Source organism: Lampetra fluviatilis, chromosome 5 (genome assembly GCF_964198595.1).
Source record: "Lampetra fluviatilis chromosome 5, kcLamFluv1.1, whole genome shotgun sequence".
Lineage (NCBI taxonomy): Eukaryota > Metazoa > Chordata > Hyperoartia > Petromyzontiformes > Petromyzontidae > Lampetra > Lampetra fluviatilis.
In genome coordinates this window covers 15828978-15851207 of record NC_136279.1, presented here as the reverse complement: position 1 = coordinate 15851207, position 22230 = coordinate 15828978, and the positions used below count along the sequence as shown (strand labels likewise).

The 22230-nt window shown below is 45.2% G+C and overlaps 1 protein-coding gene across 2 annotated transcripts; it reads left to right on the top strand.

Moving 5' to 3' along the window:
- The first annotated feature begins 5627 nt into the window (after positions 1–5627).
- On the top strand, positions 5628–21528 carry EFHC1 (EF-hand domain containing 1). 2 transcript variants are annotated; one of them, XM_078856953.1, is made up of 10 exons: positions 5628–5715; positions 5827–5893; positions 7510–7743; positions 9603–9890; positions 11034–11180; positions 11396–11582; positions 13727–13950; positions 16315–16455; positions 16978–17191; positions 19787–21528. In XM_078856953.1, the coding sequence occupies exons 2-10, from the start codon at positions 5834–5836 to the stop codon at positions 19966–19968; spliced, it is 1677 nt and encodes a 558-aa protein (XP_078713079.1). In that variant the 5' UTR covers positions 5628–5715; positions 5827–5833; the 3' UTR covers positions 19969–21528. The 2 variants fall into 2 exon arrangements, with proteins under 2 accessions (XP_078713079.1, XP_078713078.1); XM_078856952.1 differs by having other exon boundaries at positions 5635–5893.
- The last annotated feature ends 702 nt before the right edge of the window (positions 21529–22230 follow it).

The window sequence follows — 22230 nt, the reverse complement described above, 5'->3', positions numbered from 1 at the left end:
TTACGTTTCCGTCGCGTGACATCATCGCGCAGATACGTTTTCGTCGCGGGACGTCATCGCGCAGTTACGTTCTCGTCGCGTGACGTCGCTGCGTACCCGGCGCCTCCAGGAGTCTGTTGAAGTGCCATCTTTTTTTCTCGACGGCATTTGCCGCCGCCGCCTGACGTCATGACGTTCGGAAACGTTGTCACGCGGTGACGTCGGTACCGCGTGACGTCATCGCGCACGCCGCGTTTTACTTTCGCTTGGGCAAAAAAAAACTAAACGCATTCGTCAATAACCACCGTGGGTGTGTGTGGCCTTAACAAAAATTAATGCCGTATATTGTATGCAATTGGCGACGTTTCAGGCAATGGTCCTTCTTCATAGCATCTATATCCGCTATGAAATGACGTGGGGCCGTTGCCCGAAACGTCACCTGACCTATAACATTTTCCTTTTACTGGTAGGAACGAAGTGGACCAGCCACCAATAGATTATACTGGTACTGGTAGGAACGAAGTGGACCAGACCACCAATAGATTAATGTGTCCGTCCGTCCGTCAGTCCGTCCGTCTGTCCGACAAGATGACCGCTCGCTCCCCCTGCGATCTGTGAACTAAACAAGATGGCCGTCGCTTCCGGCGCCTCACGGCGAAACTTTAAACTTCGCTTCAAATTTACTTTACTGAAACGCAGCACGTTTTTTTAACACAGAGACAAGATACATTTATTAACACGGAGACGAGATACATTTAATCGCCTTATTTGTGCACGAAAAGCACGGCGCGAGGCCTAGTGCGGCAGGCTTAGCGAGGCCTAGTGCGGCAGGCTTTACGAGGCCTACTGCGGAGAAGGCATCGCGAGGCCTACTGCAGAGAAGGCGTCGCGAGGCCTACTGCAGGGAAGGCTTCGCGAGGCCTACTGCAGAGAAGGCTTCGCAAGGCCTAGTGCAGAAGGCTTCGCTAGGTCTACTGCAGAGAAGGCTTCGCGAGGCCTAGTGCAGCAGGCTTCGCGAGGCCTAGTGCGGCAGGCTTCGCGAGGCCTACTGCAGAGAAGGCATCGCGAGGCCTACTGCAGAGAAGGCTTCGCGAGGCCTGCAGAGAAGGCTTCGCGAGGCCTAGTGCAGAAGGCTTCGCGAGACCTACTGCAGGAGGCTTCGCGAGGCCTAGTGCAGGAAGCTTCGCGAGGCCTACTGCGACAGGCTTCGCGAGACCGTCCGTCTGTCCGACAAGATGGCCGCCCGCTCCCCCTGCGATCCGTGAACTAAATGAACTAAACAAGATGGCCGTCGCATCCGGCGCAGCCAATGACATCGCCTGTTGCAATCCTTGCTCTGTGGGCGCGCGAGTCAGTGGGGAGGGGGGTGTGGACGTCATCGCTCTGTGGGCTCGCGGGTCAGTGGGGAGGGGGGTGTTGACGTCATCGCTCTGTGGGCGCGCGGGTCAGTGGGGAGGGGGGTGTAGACATCATCGCTCACCCCCCATGCACAATAATTTTCTTTTTAACTCCTCTATACCCGGTCGATATCCCTGTACCAGTATTAGTATTATTCCTACCAGCCCACCCCGCAGGGTCCTGTTAGGAACGAAGTGGACCAGACCACCAATAGATTAATGTGTCCGTCCGTCTGTCCGACAAGATGGCCGCCCGCTCCCCCTGCGATCTGTGAACTAAACAAGATGGCCGTCGATTCCGGCGCCTCACGGCGAAACTTTAAACTTCGCTTCAAATTTATTTTACTGAAACGCAGCACGTTTTTTTTTTAACACAGAGACAAGATACATTTATTAACACAGAGACGAGATACATTTAATCGCCTTATTTGTGCACGAAAAGCACGGCGCGAGGCCTAGTGCGGCAGCCTTCGCGAGGCCTAGTGCGGCAGCCTTTGCGAGGCCTACTGCAGAAAAGGCATCGCGAGGCCTACTGCAGAGAAGGCTTCGCGAGGCCTACTGCAGGGAAGGCTTCGCGAGGCCTACTGCAGAGAAGGCTTCGCGAGGCCTAGTGCGGCAGGCTTCGCGAGGCCTACTGCAGAGAAGGCATCGCGAGGCCTACTGCAGAGAAGGCTTCGCGAAGCCTACTGCAGAGAAGGCTTCGCGAGGCCTAGTGCAGAAGGCTTCGCGAGGCCTACTGCAGGAGGCTTCGCGAGGCCTAGTGCTGGAGGCTTCGCGAGGCCTACTGCGACAGGCTTCGCGAGGCCTACTGCGACAGGCTTCGCGAGGCCGTCGTCTGTCCGACAAGATGGCCGCCCGCTCCCCCTGCGATCCGTGAACTAAATGAACTAAACAAGATGGCCGCCGCATCCGGTGTAGCCAATGACATCGCCTGTTGCAATCCTTGCTCTGTGGGCGCGCGAGTCAGTGGGGAGGGGAGTGTGGACATCATCGCTCTGTGGGCGCGCGGGTCAGTGGGGAGGGGGGTGTGGACGTCATTGCTCTGTGGGCGCGCGAGTCAGTGGGGAGGGGGGTGTTGACGTCATTGCTCTGTGGGCGTGCGAGTCAGTGGGGAGGGGGGTGTGGACGTCATTGCCCTGTGGGCGCGCGGGTCAGTGGGGAGGGGGGTGTGGACGTCATTGCTCTGTGGGCTCGCGGTTCAGTGGGGAGGGGGGTGTGGACGTCATTGCTCTGTGGGCGCGCGAGTCAGTGGGGAGGGGGGTGTTGACGTCATTGCTCTGTGGGCTCGCGGGTCAGTGGGGAGGGGGGTGTTGACGTCATTGCTCTGTGGGCGCGCGGGTCAGTGGGGAGGGGGGTGTGGACGTCATCGCTCACCCCCCATGCACAAATAATTTTCTTTTTAACTCCTCTATACCCGGTCGATATCCCTGTACCGGTATTAGTATTATTCCTACCAGCCCACCCCGCAGGGTCCTGTTTTTGTCCGTCCGTCCGTCCGTCCGTGTAGCAACATCGCCCCCTACTGCAAACACTTGGCATGACCCTACCAAAACCTTTAGACTCAGTGAGGCTTTCCTGGCTAAACAAGTGTAACATTCCCTTACAATTCCCTGAGATAGGTTTTAATTAAAACATTTAAATTAATGAGGCTTTCCTGGCTAAACAAGTGTAACATTCCATTATAATTCCCTGAGATAGCTTTTAATTAAAACTTTGAAATTCAAATTTTACTCACAGCGCCCTAAAGCCTACAGTTAGGCCTAAAGCCTAGAACTAGGCCTGAAACTCTCCCTTCGTATCCTACCCCCGCGTGTGTGAAAGGGAGTTAATGTTTAACAATGTTACATTCCCTCATGTTTTTCAATAGAAACATTTACATTTGAAGCTTTTACATTAATAATTAAAACATTTCAATTAAAAATTAACTCACGGCGCCCTAAAGCCTACAGCTAGGCCTAAAGCCTAGAACTAGGCCTGAAACTCTCCCTTCGTATCGTACCCCCGCGTGTGTGAAAGGGAGTTAATGTTTAACAATGTAACATTCCCTCATGTTTTTAAATAGAAACATTTAAATTTAAAGCTTTTACATAAATAATTAAAACATTTAAATTAAAAATTAACTCAGCGCCCTAAAGCCTACAGCTAGGCCTAAAGCCTAGAACTAGGCCTCAATCTCTCCCTTCGTATGGTCCGATTAGGTGTAGCAACATCGCCCCCTACTGCAAACACTTGGCAGGACCCTACAAAAACCTTTTCACTCAGTGGGGCTTTCCTGGCTAAACAAGTGTAATAATACATTATGTTTATATTCTTTGGATATTCGTTCCTACCAGCCCACCCCGCAGGGTCCTGTTAAGGCCACCGTGTTAATAATGCACAGAGTTTGTTGTCATTGTTTGTGCTTTGTACTCCACCAGAGCAGTGTGTCTCTGTCTCTTATGGGGGTCAACGCTCAGGTCCCCCCACCCCCCGTCAGTAAGGGGCCGTCCATAAATGACGTCACGCACCTAGGGGGGGGGAGGGGTCAGACATTTGTGACGAGGGGCGGGGGTGAGAAATGTGACGTCACATCAAAATTCACAACTTTAAATAAATACTAGCAGGAAGTATCCGGCGTTGCCCGGGTTTTAAAAATATTTCAAAACTACTCTTAATAATGTAACTGCAGTGCGTACTGACTGTGGTGGTACCTGCTTTCACTGCAGCAGTGCATACTGTGGTGGTACCTGCTATGATTACAGCAGTACATGCTGACTCTATAGCAGTATTTATCGACTGTATAGCACAAAGTACTCACCTGTCAGAGTGGCGTGGTGAGGCCTAGTACCGTGCAGAGCCTCCGGCCTCGCCTAGATTGCCCACCCGGTTGAGGCTGGGTACTGGGGCCGTTACCCCCCCCCCCCCGCGCTACAATAATACTGTCTAATCGCTATAATTTTATTATCTACCGACCCTATAATAGTAATTGCCAGAGGTGTGGACTCGAGTCATGTGACTTGGACTCGAGTCAGACTCGAGTCATGAATTTGATGACTTGCGACTCGACTTGGACTTGCATAACAATGACTTTGTCCCACCTATGAGATGTGGACTCGAGTCATGTGACTTGGACTCGAGTCAGACTCGAGTCATGAATTTGATGACTTGCGACTCGACTTGGACTTGCATAACAATGACTTTGTCCCACCTCTGGTAATTGCACACATTGGGGTGGGGGGAGGAGTGAAGAGGACGTGAAACTTTGATGAATTTACCTCAGAGTCGCGTGTTAATGCGTGCGCATATTTTTAACGGGAATTAAAAATGGCGTCCACCCCGCAGCGAATGCGTCGCTACCCGTTGCCAGGGGCAACCGCCGTCCAATGAAACTGCGTATGGTCCGGCGACACACAGACAAACAGACACACACACAGACAGACAGACACACACACAGACAGACAGACGGACAGACAGATTTGCGATTTTATATATATAGATAGACAACACGTTCTACTTAATTAAATAGACTTTTTAATAAATGTTTTCTTCTACAACATCAGAGTGCAGCGCCACATTAAATACGCGCTACACAATGACAATAGTTCAAAGCGATTTGAAGCATGTTTTATTATTGGGGGGGTGGGGCAGAGCTTTGTGACGTCATATTTGAGGGGGAGGGGTCTGAGAATGATAATTGCTTTTTTTACCCTTCTATCTGGCAACAAAACTGACACCTTTTTTTTACAAGAAGTAATGTTTGCATTGACCACAATACCTGCAGTCGGAATGCAAACAAAAAACACAACTCTGATAATGTATGCACTGTCCTTGAAATTGATTGGTCCACACCCGAGACAGCTTTTCTTTGAGCCTAGTCTCACATGGTGTTGGACCAGATGACGCCAAAAGGCGCACAACTCAAAGACAACGCACCATCAGAGTATGAGAGCTCGGGGTAAACATTTACACCATTGGAACCTCCTTTGCCAGGAGGTTCCAATCAGAGTTGTGTTTTTTGTTTGCATTCCGACTGCAGGTATTGTGGTTAATACAAACATGACTCCTTGTAAAAAAAGGTGTCAGTTTTGTTGCCAGATAAAAGGGTAAAAAAACAATTATCGTATTTTGCTACTGGCAAAGGAGGTTCCAATGGTGGGTGTGAGAATCTTTGTGTTTGTAACAGCAGCCGCACGTGGCACCGCCGGCTGTTGATGTGAGGCAGTCGCCTGGCAACCGTCGCCTGGCAACCGTCGCCGTGGAGACGCAAGGACGCGCCGCCACAGCCACCGCCGCCACCGCAGCTGTGAGCCGCAGTGACCCGCAGGAACCAACACGAGTGGTGGTGGCAGCAGTAGTAGCAGTGAGTTAGTGAGAGATAGTGAGAAGGCTGCTGTTGCTGTAGCCGTGAGAGAGAGTCTCTCTCTCTCTCTCCGTGTGGCCATTGATTCAGTTTGCGTGTTGTTGTTGTCAGATTGAAGATGTCTCTGTCCACGCCGGAGCTGCCATTCTTGCCCGGGAACTCCTTCAGGGACCCTGCCGTGAGTGAGATTCGAACTCCGTGGGGGGCTCGCACCCCCCCCCCCCTCTCTGCCCTTGTGATTCCACTTGCGGCTCCCCCTTTTAAAAGTTTATTTTTACGTCTCCTGTGCGTGTTATTTTGTCTCCTCCACAGTGTGCGTGTGTCTCTTGTGTCTCTTCATCCTGTGTACGTGTTGTTTATACCTCTCATCTATTTCGTTGTCGCCTCTGATATCTCCTCTTACGTCTCATTGTGTGTATTGTGATCCCTTTTCTGTCTCTTGTGTATATCATGTCTCCGTCTTTCACGCATTCTCCTGCATCTCTTACGTCCCCTGTTGTACTCATGTACCGTACGTAGCCAACCATGCTGATTCTCTCTCTTGTGTCTCCCTCGTGTGTGTCTCCCTCTTGTGTGTATTCTCTTTGGTGCCTTACACCTCCTATTGTGTCTGCTCGTGTCTATTGTTTCCACGTTGGATCCTCCTTCTTGTTGTTGTTTGTGTATTTGGCCTCTTGTGGCGAGTTCTTTTCAACCGCACCGTGTGCGTGACTTCATAAAAGTTTCACAAAAGCATTTTACAGGTTTTACTAACACTTCTTGATAATTACGCGTGCATTAAAGCATAGTAGGGCGGACATAATTGTCCGTGTTTTTAATTTAAGGCAGAGGGTGTATTCAAGTATCTCAACAAGAGTGGAGCAGTATTTATCTGTCTCTATAAGAGGTTTATTTTCAGTTAGATCGCCTAAATATAAATGTGTCGTTAAACCCGCCACCACTCGACCAGCCAATTAGTAAGGTTTGTCACGTAAACAGAACGTGCCAATTCGTTACTAGTACAGCACACCGGTGTGTTGGAGAGTAAACCTACAGCATTTACAATTTGAGTACGACGTTTCACCAGTAATTACAACTAGCTTCATCAGGCGATAGCCAGATTTGTGGAGAAATCCTGTTTCGTATTGTATCTGTCTCTTTGCGTTCCTGAGCCAGGGGTGGAAATCCATACAATTAAACGTTTGATTTTTATAGTGTTAAAATGTAAAAAAAAATATCGCAAGATGCCTGACAGGAAGGAATTCTGATCAAATGTATCTTAAGTGCAATAGAGAAAGTAGTCTTGATTTGAAGCTTTCGTGACTGCAGGAATCCATACTCTTTGGTTCTTTCGGTAAAGTCAGAACCAAAGAGTATAAATAGAGAAAGGTTAAAACAGACAAAAAACAATAGTTAAACACATTCAATTACTATTCTAGGGAATCGTAGGCAGAAGAGAAAGACGAGTCTTGAGCATGTTCTTCAAACAAAGGGAGAGCCAGCAATCCAGATATCATGGACTACGTATGTTGAATTTCTTTCGCACCGTACGTAAGTCAGTCGTGTTAATTGGAGGTACTATACCAGTGCAACCATTGACTTTTCATAAGCATAATCATCAGCAGTGTGCATGTGCATATCTGGGGTCTATTGTCCATTGACTTATCATAAAGTTGTACTCAATTTAACGACTATGTGCGATGATAAGCTGAGATTTTCATGCTGTTTATAATCACAGCAGAATTACGATTCCACATAGCCAAATTGCAACAGCAACCTTACACGTAACCCTTGAACGATGTTTGCTGAGAGCAGAAGCCCAGGTTCCATCGGCTGCAGACGCTGGACTACAGAAATGGGTACGCGCAGCCACGGGTGGCGAGCGCTGGCGTGGGCACAGAGGCACCGCAGTGGGGTCCGACACAAGTGCAGCCCTCGTTGGCCGAGCTGGAGGAGATGGCCACGCAGCAGGCCCTTCTTACGTATGGGCCACCCCGCACGCCACCACCACCGCCGTTCGTACCTGCGCACGTCATCTGGGACAAGAAGGTGATACATTATTTATGGCAGGAGCAGTGGTGGTGCACATGTCCTCTCCGTGGTCGCGTGGATTTTTCTCCTGGTCCTCCGGTTTTGCCCTCCACATTTAGAATCAAAATGCGTTTAGAGTATTTACCTGCTTTTATATTTCCACGTGATAACCCACTTCGTTGAGCTATCATTTGTGGCCATGTCGCTTCTGAAAAAGAGCTGCATAGTTCAGTGGGCCTTGCCTGATACATAAAACTGCACTGAGACCCACGGACCGGGCAGCCTAAAGTGGCCAGGCTATGATGAGGGGTGTGGAAATTGGACAGGGGAGCTGCATTTAATTTAATTCACCAGGGCCCATGCCAACCAGGCTACATCACTGGGGAGGCGATGGCTGCTTGTTACAATGAGCATGAAATGTTAAGTCTATTTGTCAGTTTGTCCGTCCATTTGCGGACACTTCACATTATTTTCCAGAAAGCTAGAAAACCTCTTAAACAATCATGACTAAACTTAAGATACAGCTTACCAATGGCAACAAAATAATTACAAGAAAGTGTTTATATTTGTATTTCATGTTATGTCATGTACGATACAGTATCACATTCTATATGGATGGCTTATAAACTGATTGCATTACGTGTATTTCTTACTATGAGCAGAGGTATTAGGATTAAAATTATAGGATTCAAAGTTGAATGTTTAACTTATTAGATAATTCACAATAAAGGGTTTACTGAGACCAAAGTTTAGTAAGTCACCGGCACTAATGGAGTAAAGTCAACCAGAAGAACTGTGTTTAGATGAATGTGCCTTTTCAATACTATTGCACTACTACTGTATTAGTTAAAAGATTACAGGTGCAATTTTGTTGTTACAACAGAAAAAGTAAAATGTTGAGCATTTCTGCAAGAACATTTTCGAAGAATTACTAAAAATAGCAGGTATCATACATGGTGCTTCATTACTGTCAGGCATCCTTGAATGTCACAAGTTTTCAAGAACTTGTTGAACATCGTAAGTTGTTTGCAAGTGCAGCCACTTGACATTTTTACAAAGCTGTGAGCACAGTATCCAGTGTTCTATCCACTTTCGCATATTGAGAGGCCATGAAGGTTTTTTTTTTACTGTTGACAATGCGAAGAACATTGTCAAATAAAGTGCAAGTGATTATCAGGACAAAAATATGGGACTGTATTGTTAGTGTTGTAAAAGCACGAACCATCATTAACACTCTCATATTAAATAAACATACAGAAAATATGCAACACGCTAAGATTTTGGACAATGGCACTTCTACAGATCAGCATTGCTATGATAATAGATATGTGTGCCGTTTGTCCTTATGATGTCATTTCGATGAATACAACATCTAAACGCACCCCAATCTCAAGACATTTAGGGCAGTAATGTTAGTCTTACAGTATGCGGTGTCTTGTTATGAGGCACCTCCGATTAGCACAGTTGGCTACGTACGGTGTGAATGAAGTTATATATACATACGAATTACGTGTGATAAGAAAGGTTAAATTTATTTAAAACAAGTTGAACTTCTACAATTGAGCACCTGGCTCCTCTGCTAACTACTTTCTTGAGCACACTATGCCAAGCGAATTGCCTTGTACAAATACTGTACTGTAATTAAATCAACAATGTTAAGCAATACAAAAATTTTGGTTAAATTTTTAAAAGCTGCAATGAACATTATAATCTGTCGACATATATGTATTCACCTCAGTCAGATGTTCTTGGAACAAACAGAGGCATTCTGCAAACTTAAAATGCATACGAAATATTGGCAACATAAAACACCGTAATATTGTCACAAATAAAACAGGATTCTGTTGTAAAAATGTCCTTGCTTTTACTTGCGTCAGGTGCTGCGTTTCGATGCCTACTTCAAGCAGAATGCGGACGAGTATTCTGACGAAGACGGATTCATTCGTCCAGTCATCATATACTATTACCTGGAGGATGACAGCATGGTGGTGATGGAGCCCCCGGTGGAGAACTCTGGTCTGACGCAGGGGAAGCTCATGAAGAGGCAGCAAATGCCTAAGAACAACGAGGGGCACACTTGGCACTGGAAGGACCTCAATGTGGCGACCAGCATCACGATGTACGGCAAGACTTTCCACATCATCAACTGCGACCGCTTCACTGCCGTACGTACCAAAGCCTACTTATGCACAAATCAATAAAACACTTAATTCACTGCATTTTTAATTCCCATTGTATGTATGTATGTTGAACTTATTTTGCACCGTAGTACCCAACCATGCTCATCAAAGGTGCGGGGAAGGACAACTAACTAAACTCACAAAGCAGTCCTAATGAAATTCCCTACCATTGTCCTTTAACAGTCGTTCCCAAATGGTGGCCCATGGGACACTCGTGGTCTGTGAAGCCGTGGGAAGTGGTCTACAGAATTGGGAAGTGGTCCACATAATTGTTGCAGATACAATATTTATTTTCACAATACTACACACCATAGATTTTTTTTTACTGAATTGTGGTCTGCAGAAATTGTTGTGAGGGTTGACAGTGGTCCACGCATCCATAAGGGTTAGGAACCACTGCTGTATAGCATCTATATAGAGTAGTGTATGTCGCATCTTTTGTCCACATTTTTTGTTGTTTAATATGGGTTTGTGGTTTATGTACCATTTCAAGAGTTCATTTTCCATTCTCCATAGGTATTGACGTCTCATGCCCATATGTATATTAGTCAATAAACTTCTAAATTGATTATTTTAGCATTGTAATGTAACGATTAAGATGGGCTAATACTGTTGAGTATCAGTTGAGACATTGACGTGTGTCCATACAGCGTCAAGGATACTGTTGAAGATCATTGTTTGGTTTAAATCTTTAGTCCACATGTAATTATGCAAAGTCATGATCTAGGAACAACCTGTATCCTTACTTTCCTTTCGCCTTGTTTTATGACTTGTTCATAAGAGTTTTTTTTTAAACAAATGCACGTAGATTATGTTTTTTACTATTTCTCTTTGTTTCATTGATAATGTTGAAATGTGCATACACGAAATGTAAAAATTTACAATCGACAAATTGTTATAGCAGCATATGCATTTATTCAATGTACGTGAATTTATGTTGCATTTGTTTAGCACTCACATAACATATCCGCCCAGTCACCTGGCCTTTGCCATTGCTGATACACGAGTCTGATTAAAAAATATTATTTCTATATATTATACTTCAGTGTGTATATTATCTTAAATGATCTGTACGTTATACCTCAGTGCGTACATCATGGTGTCCTCTTCCGCGCGATCTTCCTGTAGGATTTTCTGCAGAGCGAGGGGATATTGCTGAATGAGCCAGAGGAGATGCCATCAAATCCACGCCAGGAGATGCCTCCGCCAGCTCCGGCTGCCCCAATGCAAACCGCCTTGGACAAGCTCGGCCAGTTTCTCACCATGGACCGCAAGGTACCCTCTCCTTGACACATGTGAGGAAGCCGCTCAGCCATTTACATCTGATAGCACCTGATCACAAATTTAATTATAACCCTCTGATGTGCTACCGGGTTTTACCGTAAGTTGCTCGGCATTATTTCTGATGTTTTGCTCCACGTGTAAGGCAGCTTCTGCAGCAACTCAATGATCCGGAGAGAAACGTTGCTGTTGTGCTCTGTGTTGGCCAGGTGCTGAGGTTCTACTGCGTATGGGATGACAAGGAGAGCGGCGAGGTTCGGCCCGTGGTGCTGCAGTACTACCTGGTGGACGACACGCTGGAAGTGCGAGAGGTTCACCAGCCCAACGATGGCCGGGACCCCTTTCCCGTGCTCCTGCGACGACAGCGCATCCCCAAGGATCGTGGCTCCATAAGCCGTGGGTCCCACACTCCAAGGGTTCAATGTCCTTATAATGGCTTGCCATGAACCGGAGCTATAGAAGTTTTCTAATTATTATAATTAGTAATAATAAATTAATCATAATAAAAATTATATCATTTTAAGCATAATTTTACATCAATGGGTGCCACGATGGCGAGATGATAACGACCTCTCCTAGTATACAGGAGGGCATGGGTTCGATCCTAACCCTGATGCCTGTATATTTGGAGTTTGCGTGTTTTTCTCTCCCCGTGGTCGCGGGGATTTTTCTCCAGGTCCCCCGGTTTTTCCCTCCACATTTATAATCAACATGCGTTTAGAGTATTTGGCTGCTATAAATGTCCACATGATAAGCCACTTCGTTGAGCTCATTTGTGGCCAGGTCGCTTCTGAAAAAGAGCTATATAGCTCAGTGGGCCTTGGTAAAATACAAAGTTTAGTTTTAGTTTATAGGTGCAGCGCGCGGCCACTAGAGGGGGCCCCCTCTTGGGCTTAGGGGGCACCCGAAAAACAAACAGAGACCACACGTGGCCGCGAACAAATGTAATGATAATTTTTATTGGATATTATAATAATAAGCATGTGATTTTAATTTTTACATTGGATTAGCTTTTAATTGGTCCATGTTGCATGTTGAAGCATTTTTCTTCCCATTACGTTGGTAAATTCGCGAATAAACATGAACGTACCATGTTTATGTAAAAATACTACTTCATTTTACGACAAAATTATACTTAGGGCAAATACTCTACTTGAATCATTATACCGTGTTAACTTGTTTCTTTGTTCTTATGATTTAGATAACATTGCAATTGTGATATCCAAGTCATCGCTTGACACATGTAAATGTCCTTTTGATTCTTTCACAGCCTGCATCACCTTGTGGTCAGAGAACAAACACAGATGTCACAGACCTGAAGTCACTTTAACAGACCTTTTTATCCTGACTACGGTTATTTATTTTCTAAGATCTGTAACGAGTGTTCTTATATCAATCAATCTCAAGTAAACCAAATTAATGATGGGTTTTTTTTGCGACTCGCCTGAGCCCATTACCTTGTGACTACACCTACGATTTCATTTACACGGCAGAGCTCCTTGCGCTGTGACACTTATGCTTTTAAATCACAGCTGCCAAGCACAGGCCCAGAAGCCCAGAACGCCAAAGGGCCAGCGATAAACAACATTCATGACGGTGTACAAGAAAAGAGTTGTGTTTTTTTTTATTGAGCAAGATTCTAAGAACTTGGGAAAACGAGATGAAGGAATGGAATTTCAAAGTCGAGCAGGCTCAATAAAATAATTAGTTTGACAAGTGTTTTGGCACTCGGGCTCAGGTGAAACAAATATGTGGGAGGATTAGGTGTGGCGGTCACAGACTCCAGGATTCAGTTTTCTACTCATCTAAAGACCCTCGGCACCATATTCTACCAGAATATATCGTTTGATCACCACGTGCAAAATATCGCGTCTTGCAATGTTCATATCAGGGCTCTACAATACATTCTAGAACTGTTGAGTCATGACATAGCCAACACGGTGGCGTGTAGCATAGTTATATCGACAAGGCTTGATTATTGCAACTGACTACACTACGGGACGTCTGGAAAAGTACATTACCAAGCTGCAGAGTGTCCAATATTATTTGCCACGTGTCGTGACGGATAATGCAAGATCCGACTATGTCCATCGAGTGCCTACTGAGCTGCATTATAAGGTTACACTCATTACACACAAAGTGCTTGCCACATATGAACCACAATACCTTGCTGATCCCATCAAGGAGCATACATAATTCTGTAAACTCCGGTCATCCAGCTTTTGGTGAACCATTGAACAAAGATGGTCACTGCATCGCACGCTTTCTCGTGTGCTTCTGCAGCCGTCTGAAATGCTGTTCCTTGTGATATTTGAAAGCCACTGGAGCTATGCACTTTTAAATCTAAATTGGAAATGAATTTCTTTAGAACTGCTTTTGGTATTTAGCTGTCCTTCCCTCGTACCTCTGATTAGCACGGTTGGCTACATACGGTGCTAAAGAAGTTCAACATACATACAAACGTACGTCCTGCAGTATGGTTGTTGAACACAGTGCGAGGTGAGACGCTCTTCACACTATGCCCCCTGCCCCCCCTGCAGCTACGTTCCCATCGTGCGTCCTGGAGCTGTCAGACCAGGAGGTGTCGGGGTGGCTCTCGCCCAAGGACCTGGTCCTAGGGAAGGAGGTGGAGGTAATGGGACGCCGCTTCTTGCTGTACGACGCGGACCGTTTCACCAAGGACTTCTACCAGAAATACCTCAAGATGTCAGATGTCACTCCCGTGGAACCGCCCCAGCAGTACCCCTCGTACTCCATCACACGGGTGAGGCTCACTGCTCGACCCATTGGGTCTGTCTTGATATTGCATGCATATGAAACGGATGCGTTCATTTGTGACTGCACGGTGGACGACATCTGTGTGCACTTTCTTCAAGAAAATATTTAGACTCCTGTATACATGCTTGCACATCTGTATGACAACCACTCGATCTCTTGATATATAGTAATACCCCGATTTACACCTTCCCCTTTGACGTCGTTTCGCAAATACGTCGTCGGTTTATTATTAATACCCGATTTGCGCTACCTCAATCCACACTTACATCGCTGACTGCATCGTCCATCCTTGCTCGTATCCGTCGCCTCAGCCTTCGCCTCCACCTACCCTGTAAGTTTATTTGATTTACATCGTTTCAATATTTGTCATCGCACCTTTCGAGAAAGTATCCCCTGACGTTCACCAGGGTATTACTGTATATGGTTACGAAGACTGTTTGTGTATGTATTTACAAGGACATGATTACATTAATTTTGATTTCGCTCATACCTAATACAATCACCCAGGAATTTCTGTCCTTAACGCTCGTGACGTCACTCCACATCGACCAGCCCCCCTAATTAATATTCATGAGCAGGTGACGTCCCCCAAATGGACACCCCCCCCACCCCTGCTCATTAATAATCATGAGCGGGTGACGTCACTCAATATGGAGTGCTCCCCCCCCCTCACTAATAATCATGCGCAAGTGATGTCACTCCACATCAAACAGCCCCCCTCATTAATAATCATGAGCAGGTAACATCCTCCAAATGGACATCGTCCCTGTTACTATTACCTAATATAATGAGCCAAGAATGTCTGTGTGCAACGCTCGTGACGTCACTCCACGTCGACCAGCCCTCCTCATTAATAATCATGAACAGGTTACGTCCTCCACATGGACCCCCCCCCCCCTCTCATTAATAATTATGAGAAGATGACGTCACTCCAGATGAAGCACCCTCCCCCCTAATTAATAATCATGAGCAGGTGACGTTATTCCACGTCGACCATCCCCCCTCATTAATAATCATGAGCAGGTTACGTCCTCAAAATGGACCCCCCCCCCATTCATAATAATTAGCGGCTGACGTCACTCCACATGGGGGGCCGAGGCGCCTGCTCCCCCCTCCTCGGCGTCAACTTACAACCCTCACTACAAAGGCAGAACCCTCACATCACGCGATCTCCTAAACGCTATTGAGACATCAAAGTAAAAAGGACGTCATGATGAACAAGGGATTATAACATTAAAATTAAATAAGTCTTTGTCACCGCGGCCTTACAAATTGCACACGAATGGATGTAATGAATATCACGTCGCGGTCTGCCTTTCGCTTGCAAGTTTCAGATTTACTGCAATACACCCGTCCTTGGACGGGCAAAAGGCTAGTTGATACATAATTTTACTAAATGAGTCATTACCAGAGCTGCAAGTCTTAGAAAAGTACTCAATTATCAAACAAATGTTTGATATCAGTTTATAGCTGTGTAGTGACATCAGGGATGTCACTGTATGGTGCCGGCCCAGAAGGGCTGCGCCGTTCGATGTTCCTACATCGTGGACAGCACCGTGTGGGTGGCTGTGTGTAACACCAGCCCTAGCGGGGCTTGGCGAGCACTGGGATAGTGCGGGCACCATGCACAGCGTGTGGTGGGGGGCTCCCCCGAGGGGGAGTGGGTGAGTGTCAGCCCAGGGGCAGGGTTGCCCCGGGCCATGGCACTCTGGTTGACCCCGTAGACACGTGATCCCTAGTGTCCACACAGGGGGCCCCAGGTGGGGGGGCTAGTGGGTGATCACGTGTCTGGGGAAGGCTCTTGAGAAGGATCGAGAGGGAACGAGAATGCTCGAGAAGGCGGGGTCGAGGGCGGAGCGGCTCCGACCGTAGGGGGATATAAGGCGGGTCCCTGAGAGGGCCCGGGGGCTCTTCGTTCTACAAGCTGGAAGCTCTACGTCTCAAGCTGGAAGCTCTTTGTCCTACGAGGCAAACACGTGGTCGGAGACCCGAGTGAGGGTCCGACCCTTCGTAGCAGTAACTCCTCTGTATAGTGTAGTTAGCTGGGTGGTCACCACCCGAGGTTGTATTTGGTAAAGGGGCAGTTACCCCTTTGTGTTACGGTGTTACAAATAAAAGTGTTGCCTCTAAAAGGAACAACGTCTGCGACTCAGTTGGACACACTACAGCTGCATAAATGTTAATCTCTCGAGACCAACACATGTAGTGAATATTCCATTGACAACATTCTATCTGGCAGACCTAAACCAACAGTTCAAAGGAGCCGCTTTTATGTGCCTTGAAAAGTGTTATATCAGGAGGTGAAATACAAAATATTAATGCGGCTCATGTGTATTTCGTTTCATTGAAGGAAATTCCACCATACAATGGGCTTGGGTCCCTGGAGGACTCGCTGCAAAACTGCCTCACTCTGGTGCCGCAGCCGCCCAAGAAGGATGTTGTTAAAATGCTGGAGAACAACGGCAAAGTGCTGCGATACGAGGCTGTGCTGGTGAGAGGTCACTCGTGAATGGTCTACGACAGGCATCCCTTCGTTTAATATCAATGGGAAGGCTCAGGGTTTTAAGAGCTAGCTCCTTGCAAGGAATTCAGTCGAGGTTAAAAGGTCAGCAAGGCCAATGCCACCACACCTTGTCGTCGCTGACCCTTTGTTACTGCCTACGAAGGTTTTTACGGATTTGCTGTACGGCTCTCTGATATGTTTTAAGATTGTACCTCATGTTGTGCTGATAAAGCTCCCAGTACACGATAGCGAAACGTTGAGCATCATGCCAAACTACATTGAGTGCAACCCTAAAACACATCGCTACACTGCATTCCTTCGTTTTTGCAAAGTTGACACCTAACAGTTTTGCATTAAAACCACCACTTACATGTCTGATGACCCATATATGGTATTTAAAATGAAAGTGAATTATTTGTTATAGTATTATTATTAAATTCGACAACAATGTATCTCAGTCTTTAAAAATAACTAATGACAACTGCATTATCCCCTGTGTGTCTTCTCCAGGACTCTGTGCGGGAAGTTGAGAGAGGACGGCGGTTTATCATCTCGTACTACCTGTCCACGGACGCGGTCAGTATTTACGAGCCGCCCGTTCGTAACTCCGGTATCGTGGGCGGCAAGGTGCTGGAGAAGACACGCATCTCCAAGCCCGGCACCTCCACCGAGAGCCCGGAGTACTACGGACCAGCCGACTTTGCCATTGGCGCCACTATTCACGGTATCCTCAGCATGCCTGTGGCGTTTCACTTCAACGTATCTTGCCCCTTAAGTGGAAGGATACCAACGCATTGCGCTTGGTAACTCTCCGATGTGTTTGCGAGACGTACTGCGTGGTGTTTGGCATGATGTTCGGCGTTTCGCTCGATGTGCTGGCAGCGAGGCGCAACTTTTAGTTTCTGCAGAAGCTTCCAGCACGTGGAGCGAAATGTCACACGTCATGCAGAACAGCACGCGGTACAACCCAAAAACAAATCAGAGAGCTATACAGCACAACAGCAAAAGGTTACACAAAGTATTTTGCTTGACGTTATATCTGCATGTACTGTATATACATATATGTAATTTGATTGTGAGTGCAAGCTTGTGGGTGTTGTTTGCCGATATTTCACAATGCTAGTCATTGCTGGTTGATGAAGTGGGAGGGGCCCTAATGTTAGCCATGTTTAGGAGTTGGACCAAAATACTATATCGTCAGGATTATAGCGTAGTGCATGAACCACTGGACCACCACCCTACAAGAGGGGGTGGTTATTCCCAGCCACAGCTAACATCAGTAGCAAGCAGAGGTGGGACAAAGTCATTGTTATGCAAGTCCAAGTCGAGTCGCAAGTCATCAAATTCATGACTCGAGTCTGACTCGAGTCCAAGTCACATGACTCGAGTCCACATCTCATAGGTGGGACAAAGTCATTGTTATGCAAGTCCAAGTCGAGTCGCAAGTCATCAAATTCATGACTCGAGTCTGACTCGAGTCCAAGTCACATGACTCGAGTCCACACCTCTGGTAGCAAGTGATATATCGACCGGTCCTGTCCCCTGCCCTCTCATCAACCTGCACTGACCAGCAGGGTGAAATATGGCTAAACAATTTGAATGACTGATACAGTATAGGGAGGCCTTCATCCAGCAGTTGGTCGACAAAGGGCTGTGACATATAATGTTATTACTATAAACCAGTAGTGGGCTCTGCATCACACTATACAGGAGCCAAATGACTTGGTTCACTGAAGATACCAATGAAATATGAAGTGTTTATCACGAGACGTAATGAAGAAACATATTTTGGCTGACTGCCGTATGAGAGAAACAAAGCAACATTTTGGCCCTATGTTTTCGGGGCATACAAATTGGCAAATTTTAGTTTGTGGTATTTATAAGCCCAGACTCAACTGTATTTGTGATACATTCCAACTTTATAGCTGTTCTAGAATACAATTATAAATTACTTCAGTTACTCAGCCACAGAGCCAGGCACATATTCCTTTCTCAGTTTTTGGCTTGCTTTCACCTATCTACTACTCTCTAAGGTACATACATTCTTACAGCCAAGTATAATTTAGTCCACGATTAAAACTCAGAACTATATGGAGGTCTCAAAGGTGCCAGAGCAGTAATCTTATAAGAGGATTTAACCCACAAAGCAACACAGCCAGTCATGCAGAGCAACCTTTATTCCAGAGCAACCCATTATGTAATGTATGTGTTACAAGGGAGTCTTAACAGATCAGAGCACACTTTCGTCACAATTTGACTTTGATTGTGGGGATGCGAGGGATGTTATGCAGTTTGTTTTTTAAAATGTGAAAATGCCATTTAGTCCCAGGGCATTGTGACCTCTGATTATGCAGAGTGTTGACAGTTGGGAGGCTTGTAGACTGCACACCGCAGGCATATTGGTAGCCAGCCAAAGCATACACTGAGGTGGATTTTCCCCTTGTTCCATAATTTCATGTCAAGTCGTGATGCTCCATGCTTCCTGCAGCGATTCGTTCTGTGAAAGGTCTCCATGTCCCCCACACAATGAACTAATCTGACCCGCCTTCTGGCATTGAGTAGAGCCCTCATTTTCCCACCCAGCCAGAATACATTATTTGGGTAAATTAAAGTGCATTATGGTGGAATGATTAAATATAAAAGTAGTTTGTTGTCTCATTTGTTTTGGCTAAAAGGGAAGTACATTTGAATTGTGCAGATATCGGTGGGAGTAATGTGTTTTACAAGCACTCTTCTATTTCCCTAACAGTTACTTGTAAAGCCCCATTTTCATTGTCGGTCTATTGTTGTACACTATTTATGTTCACTTACAAATAATGGTTCACTTGCAGTTAACTATTTAATCACAGTGAGAAAAAATCCTCAAATTAACATTTTCGATTTTGCTCCTGCAAATATTACAGCCTGGAGGTGTATTGTTTTCACTTACACGGCAGCCTCATCTTAAAGCTCTAAATTGCTTAAAGTCTTGTGTTACATGTTTTAAATATACAATATGACTGCCATCATTGATAAACCAAGTCATTGCCATCAATGGAATGTAACTCTAAAACCATTATGAAGAAGGAAAAGCTATAATATAAGTTAATTTACACTGTGGACCTCATATCAGTGTAATCATTGTAGGGTTTCTACACAGTTAATAAACCTGCAATACTATTCTTAGTTTATTTCCCAAAGTTGTGATTATACCGTTTCTGAGTTTAATCATACACCAAGTCAAGCCGGTTCATATGTGGTTTGGGAAATTTAAAAAAAGACGTCTTCATGAATCTACTTACAGGCAGCATGTGTTGTGTTGTTTTTATGTCTTCTGCAGCGTTTGGGCACAGGTACATTATCACCGATGCTGACAAATACGTCCTCAAGTTTTTAAAGGAGAATGCTGCAATGATCCCACAAGCAACTCTCAAGACCTTCCAACAGAAGCACGACACAGCAAACTATGAGGAGCGAGCGCCACTGGATACTGAAGCATCAGCCACGGTGCAGGAGCAGTAATAGCTTCATGATTCCCACTGCCATCCTGCTTCTCCTCTGTAGCTTTTAAATACTGCAATACGATTGAAATACAGTAATTTCAAATCGCATTGTTGGAGCCCTATACTCAGGGCTTAATTTCCCACTGAATGATTTCTGGGTCACCAGTAGACTTGAGTATGCACATGAATAGTAGCGACATCCGCAGCGATAGGTAAACTGGATGTGGTGTGCCGGATGCGACTCAGATAGTTCCAGCTGAAATCAGGCCCTGCTTATACCGCATTTGAGTCATATTGCAATGTGGGTGCCGACTAACTACTGTTATCTTTTCAAATTTAATCAGACTTGAAATTCGAAAACCATACCTTTGTTTCATTTTAATACATATATATGAAACACAAAATGAACACCACATTATTTCAATCAGCACAGGAAGTCAAAACGAACTTTGTAAACTCTGGAGGTTCTCTTAGAACATTAAAATATTAATATCAGTGAATATGCTCTCTAGCATCTCATTACATGGATTCATTTAAACTAGCCAACCTGTGTACATACTTATGACAGCTGCAGGCTTGTTTCATTCCCCAAGTTTTAATATAAACCGGTTAAAAAATAATTCACCACTGATGTTAGGCATAGCTGGTAATTAAAATTAAGTCATTAGGTTCAAAGTTCAATGCGCTAAGCACTGCATTATTACTTCACCCCACATTCTAATATATTGGGATAAATAGAGTATTTTATAGAAATAGGCACCTTGTTAGCATGTTTGTGTTGCATTGGAAAATGCTGTATGCATTTTTTTCTAAAGTTTTGCAGTGCTACACATTTTGGCATTGATGTGTGCTGCTACGTAGTTTTTGTGAATTGATTAGAAATGGTTGAGAAAATATTTGTCTTCAGCTGTTACTTTGGTATTTTCTGTATCTTTTATAGTTCATACAGAGAAGTGCATAACGAAATCCCACGTGGTACAAGAATGAAAATAAGTGTAAACTTTTCCCCTTTTCAGGGATAAATTGGTGAGAAATGTATCCAAAACATGATGCAATAACTTGCTCCTGATCAAGACTGTGGAGGGATATTTTATTCCAGAAAGAAGCAGACAGAAGGGCAGGCGTAATGTGCCCTCTCAATCATGGTACACACTAATAATAGTCCTGCAATTCATTATCATCGGTGAACTTCCTCTACAGCAGCTTCACATTACAGTGTACTGCTATGTTTACATGCACAATGTGTTTCAGAAAATCCAAAGGCAATACAAAAATGAATATTGTGGTTCGTGTCATTACCGTGCTTTTTTTGGGCTGATAATATTTAATCTTTGAGTGTTAAGAATTAAAACATTTATCTTGCTTTAGATGCTTGCTAATTCAGTAATCACAGTACAGTATATGTCTTGTATGGGTGGGGAAATTTAGGTTAATTCCATTACATGAAATGGGGTGAAGAGCTCATGTTACTGAATTAAGATGTAAATGAAAAATATCTAAACTCAAAATTTTTAATAAAGCAATTTAAATGCCTGTATTAAAGTGTGTGGACACTACTAAAAAAGTTCAATATATATACCACCTTGTCGTTTTGAAGTTTTGTCATTTTACACCCATGTCCCCTAATTGGTGATATAGTCCGTTATTGTAACGATCAGTATCTGTAAGTTGGGCACATGAATGGATGTGTGATATTTTTTTTAATGAGACAAACACTGACTTAGTGGTGTTTGGTTGCAGTTGTACCATGAAATCCTTGATGATAGGGGTGGCGCATTTTGGCAGTTTTCTGCCTTTCCAAAAATAAATCTGCCTGCAACCTACAGGTAATCGTGTATCAGATAACACCATGAGACTCAAAAAGCGTATCTGCAACTGCTGGAAACTGCCGTTAAAACATAAAACCAGGCGACAACAATCTGATCAAATGTATATCCATTGTCAAATCCATTGCTGGATGAGGGCCTCCCCACGCCGTGGAGGTCAGGTGGGTTATTGGATCAGGGTTGATGAAGGCGAAGATCATGGAAGTGGGAGCATAGTTCAGTACAACAATGGATGTTGCTGCACCGCTCACCACATAGCCCCACAGTCCTATGACAACCCATGCATGGCGGTCGCCCATCCAAGCACTAACCAGGCCCTGCTTAGATTCCAAGATTTGAGATAGGGAGCATTGCAAGCGATTTGGTCATAAATAAAATAAAACAAAATACTCTACACCAATTAATCACAACAACGACATCAAAATAACCACTAAACCTGATTACAAGGCAATGCA

Excerpts from the sequence above, each read along its gene's own strand:
- EFHC1 (XM_078856953.1), top strand. The coding sequence starts at position 5,834 with ATGTCTCTGTCCACGCCGGAGCTGCCATTCTTGCCCGGGAACTCCTTC. Across the intron at positions 11,181-11,395 it reads TTCTCACCATGGACCGCAAG|GTGCTGAGGTTCTACTGCGT; the intron begins GTACCCTCTCCT and ends TGTGTTGGCCAG. Across the intron at positions 13,951-16,314 it reads CCTCGTACTCCATCACACGG|GAAATTCCACCATACAATGG; the intron begins GTGAGGCTCACT and ends GTTTCATTGAAG.